The sequence below is a fragment of the Quercus lobata genome, chromosome 10 (assembly GCF_001633185.2).
Source record: "Quercus lobata isolate SW786 chromosome 10, ValleyOak3.0 Primary Assembly, whole genome shotgun sequence".
Lineage (NCBI taxonomy): Eukaryota > Viridiplantae > Streptophyta > Magnoliopsida > Fagales > Fagaceae > Quercus > Quercus lobata.
Genome location: NC_044913.1, coordinates 45,920,491 through 45,925,097, shown reverse-complemented (window position 1 = coordinate 45,925,097; position 4,607 = coordinate 45,920,491). Strand labels below are relative to the sequence as shown.

The 4,607-nt window shown below is 34.8% G+C and overlaps 1 protein-coding gene across 3 annotated transcripts; it reads left to right on the top strand.

Annotated features, from left to right (window-relative positions):
• Positions 1 to 289: 289 nt before the first annotated feature.
• Positions 290 to 4,297, top strand: LOC115963405 (putative receptor-like protein kinase At4g00960). 3 transcript variants are annotated; one of them, XM_031082399.1, is made up of 8 exons: positions 290 to 1,349; positions 1,645 to 1,767; positions 2,239 to 2,366; positions 2,555 to 2,771; positions 2,897 to 3,134; positions 3,262 to 3,412; positions 3,847 to 3,903; positions 4,065 to 4,158. In XM_031082399.1, the coding sequence occupies exons 1-8, from the start codon at positions 533 to 535 to the stop codon at positions 4,071 to 4,073; spliced, it is 1,740 nt and encodes a 579-aa protein (XP_030938259.1). In that variant the 5' UTR covers positions 290 to 532; the 3' UTR covers positions 4,074 to 4,158. The 3 variants fall into 3 exon arrangements, with proteins under 3 accessions (XP_030938259.1, XP_030938257.1, XP_030938258.1); XM_031082397.1 differs by having other exon boundaries at positions 3,847 to 4,297; XM_031082398.1 differs by having other exon boundaries at positions 291 to 1,349; positions 2,561 to 2,771; positions 3,847 to 4,297.
• The last annotated feature ends 310 nt before the right edge of the window (positions 4,298 to 4,607 follow it).

The window sequence follows — 4,607 nt, the reverse complement described above, 5'->3', positions numbered from 1 at the left end:
GCTGTGTTGAATGGGATGGGAGTCCACTGGTCCCAATGAACCTGTATTGTTGACTGACTATTTTGCCAGTCCCCACCAAGTCAAGTGGCAATGCAGGTGCCAAGTGGTGCAAGCAAGACCTGAATTCCCAAAAGTTCTAATAAACTTATAATTTTTATTTTATTAAAGACTGACTATTTTATTAGGGCAAAGAAAACATGTAAAGCTTTACTAGTAATTATCCCCTGTACCAAATCAAAAAAAAAAAAAAAGGTTATATCTAGCTGTGGAATATTGTTCATTATAAACGTTCCAGAAGGACTTACGCTGTTGGTCAATTCTTCTAATGCCCTTACAGTCTTGCACTCATAATTACATAGAAAAATTGGACAAGTTAGTTTGGCAGAAAAGCATCGAGAAACAAACGGTTGAATGTTTCAAAAAAAAATCATGGACTTCCTTTTCTTCAAAGTCTTTACTCAGCCCACTAGTTCACCCCTCTCTCCAAAAGCCTAAATGATAAGTTTCTTATCCCAAGTCTTGCCTTCAACACATGGCAATGGTTTCTTCAAGACTTGTCTTCCTCTTTTCCATTTGCATACTGATTTCTCAAGCCTTTGCTCAGAAAGACGTCCTATACCATAATTGTTCAGACAATGGTAACTACACAAGCAACAGTACCTACAAAGCAAACCTCAATCGAGTCCTCTACTCCCTCTCTTCCAACACTGAAATTGACTATGGGTTCTACAATTTTTCTTATGGCAAAAGCCCTGACCAAGTTTATTCACTTGGACTTTGTAGAGGAGATGTCAACCCAGATATTTGCCATAGTTGCCTCAATGAAGTTAAAAATCTTCTCACTCTGCTTTGTCCCAATCAGAAGGAAGCAATAATATGGTATGACTATTGCATGTTACGCTACTCATTTCGCAACATATTTGGCATCGAGGAAGATAGCCCTGCTTTCTCGGAGGCAAACAACAATAACGTATCAGCCAATTATGATCAGTTCCGTCAGGACCTGACGACCTTGTTGGATAGCCAAATTCGACAAGCTGCAGCAGGTGGTTCTCTTCGTAAGTTTGCAGCGGGAAATACAACAGCACCAAACCTCCAAACACTATATTCACTTGTGCAATGCACACCTGATTTGTCTGTGCAAGTTTGCAGTGATTGCTTGAATGGGGCTAGGAAGCTTATACCAGAATGTTGTGATTGGAGGCAAGGTGGGAGAGTTGTCAGACCCAGCTGTAATTTCAGGTTTGAGGTCTTTAGCTTCTATAATGCCACAGCTGTACAATCATCATCACCGCCACCAGTACCGTCAGTATCTCCTCCAGCATCAAACAACACCCCTGCTGCAAAAGGTACCAATGCCATTAAGCTTAAAATGTAATCCATTTGGATGCAACCTTTTGGTGAATACATATTTGCTTTGCTGAATGTTGATTAAAGAAAAAAAAATGATTTTGAAAAGCTGTATCGAAGCAAATAAGGTCAAAAGCTTACAACTCTTTATAAAGGGGTCCTTATTACTTTCCCTATAAATTCTCAAGTTTCGAAACTAATTTTAATTTTGTGACTCTTTCCATGTATCCATTTGAAACTTTTAACATACATCTGTCAGAATTTTTTAAGTAAACATATTTCTGGTTTTTGCAGGAAAGGAGAGTAACAAATCTCGAACAGTCATCATAGTTGTACCCATTATTTCTTTTGTGGTACTAATTATAATCTCCTTCTGCATCTACTTAAGAGTCAGGAAACCAAGGGAGAAACCACAAAGTAAGTAAAATAATTCATTTATTTCTTTTTGTTATCCCAAAATTTGAATTATTGCAAAGATAATAACAAATGATGTCAGAAATTATGCGCTTGGTTACATAGATGTGCTTCCTAAAGTTCTCAGGTATGTGTGATATTTGTGGGAATAAAAAATTCCACCTATATTATGAACCTATGAGGACAAATTTCTCAGTAAGTATTAGCGTAAAACACGACATACTTTGGGGATTATTTATTTATTTATTATTTTTCATAAAATGATACTTAGCTACTACAAATTAAAAATAATCAATGTGTTCCGTCAATAAATTGACTTGCACTAAAGCAAACAAAAAGTTATTATATACTAATAGACATGAGTTTCCTATCTAGAAGATTTTGATAAATAATAAGTTTTTAGAGGTTATAGTTGTTGCATGCACGTATTTTAAATTGTGTTTGTTTTAATTAATGCACTAACATCTTGTTCAGGCAAATCTGTGGATGAGATTAGAAGTGTGGAATCTTTGCAGTTAGGCTTTGGCACTATTAAAGTTGCAACAGATGACTTTTCTGATGCAAATAAGCTTGGACAAGGTGGATTTGGTGTTGTTTACAAGGTAAATCTAACATTATCAATAACCTTAAAAAGGATAATTTAATGGGCAGGACCAGCCTCATGATTGAAATAGGATATTGATTCAAACACTTTCCCTCCCACCCCCACCCCCACCCCAAATTGGAAAAGTTTGTAGTCATGATGCACATATTAAGTCCAAAGGGTTAAACATGTTCTAATCTAATATGGTTTCAGGGTAAACTCTCCGATGGACAAGTTATTGCTGTGAAAAGGCTTTCAAAAAATTCTGGCCAAGGAGATCTTGAATTTAAGAATGAAGTTTTGTTAGTGGCCAAGCTTCAACATCGAAATTTAGTTAGACTTCTAGGATTTTGCTTGGAAGGAATTGAAAGGCTTCTAATTTATGAGTTTATGCCCAATGGAAGTCTTGATAACTTCATTTTTGGTATGATTTTACTTCTACCTTTATTTCAAAATTATATTCATTGTAATTTATTTTGATTACTTGTCTTTTGTCGATAGATTTCCTTCACATTTTAGTCCAATATAATATATTTATTGACTATGTAGATCCAATCAAGTGCGTACAACTGGATTGGACAAGACGCTACAATATCATCGGAGGCATTGCACGAGGTCTTCTCTACCTTCATGAAGACTCTCGACTTCGTATTATTCATCGGGATCTCAAAGCAAGCAATATCTTGTTAGATTCTGAAATGAATCCAAAAATTTCAGATTTTGGTATGGCAAGATTGTTTGAACTTAATCAAAGCGAAGGCAATACCGGTAGAATTATGGGGACCTAGTAAGTATCAAACTTTTTTTTTTGACAATCTAGTATCTTACATAGGTATACTTTATGTTTACATTGTACCGAAAGATACAACATGAAAGGCTAATAAGTATTGTTGAAAATAATTGTGAATGTGCAGTGGATATATGCCTCCAGAGTACGCAATGCATGGACAATTCTCAGTAAAGTCTGATGTCTTTAGTTTTGGTGTGCTAGTGTTAGAGATAATAAGTGGACGAAAGAATAGCTGCTTCCAAAATGGAGAGAATATTGAGAGCCTTCTAAGCAATGTAAGTATTTTTATTTTTGGGTCTAATGGCACATACACCCCATAAGTATAGAGTGGTAGGTCGGATTGCATGTTTAAATACTACCATGTGGTGGGGTAGAGGTGAGGGGATTAAATGGCTCAACGGGAGTGGAAAAAATTTGAAACAATACCCTTTTATCTTTAGGATGTGGAGTATCAAGTATTCTACCTGTTGGCCTGTACCTATTAGTATGGCACTAATATTGTCCATGAAGTTACAAATTATTGATGTAGCTTGTATAGCTAGTTGGCTTTATACCAAATACATAGGAATCTAGCACAAATGAAGGATGAGGAGGTTAAAGGAAATGAAGAAATGCATCAAGTTGCGTAGCCCAAATACATTGCTTTTTAAAACACAATAAAATAATGTTTTCTTGAATACTAAATTAGTCAATTTATATTATCTTGCAGGCATGGAAAAATTGGAAACAAGGTATAGTTTCAAATCTTGTAGATCCCACGTTGAAGGTAGGTTCAACAACCGAAATAATGAGATGTACTCACATTGGATTACTATGTGTTCAAGAAAACGTAGCTCATAGACCAACTATGACATCTGTTGTTCTCATGCTTAATAGCTACTCTATTACTCTACCAATACCTTCAGAACCTGCATTTTTATTGAACAGTGGTACTAAATCAGACATTTGCTTGCAATGGGAGCATGATTCAAAGGTGGCAGAGTCAAATCAATCTAAAAGTAGCTCTGTCCAAGCTTTGATAAATGAGATGTCAATCACAGAGTTATCTCCTCGCTAATGTTTAATGAATTTGAAATGTAATATTACTATTTTCCTAACTTATTTATTTTAATTGAAAAATACACAATATAACAATATATGAGTTATTGTTGATACATTAACAATGGTAGCATTCTTTTCAAAACCCGAACTATTTAGTGACCCAAAAGAAAATTGGTGTAATTTATCCATTTGTTCTTTCTCTAGCTCTAGTCTTATTCAAGAAAACAGAAAGCCACATTATGATTTGCCAATCTTATTGTCATTTGAATCATATGATATAAAATTGAATTATAAAAAAAGGATTTGATATAAAATTAATTTTATGTATATTAAAGATATTGTCATGTGATGTCTTGTAATATTTTACTTATACAGGGTCCTAGTGGCATTTTTTCATGATTTCATATTACTGGATTGAAATTCAAAGTT

Bases quoted from the DNA above. Each gene is read 5' to 3' on its own strand.
- LOC115963405 (XM_031082397.1), top strand. From the start codon at position 533: ATGGCAATGGTTTCTTCAAGACTTGTCTTCCTCTTTTCCATTTGCATA. The intron at 2,367-2,554 runs GTAAATCTAACA...AATCTAATATGG, and splicing joins GATTTGGTGTTGTTTACAAG to TTTCAGGGTAAACTCTCCGA. The intron at 2,772-2,896 runs GTATGATTTTAC...TTGACTATGTAG, and splicing joins TCTTGATAACTTCATTTTTG to ATCCAATCAAGTGCGTACAA.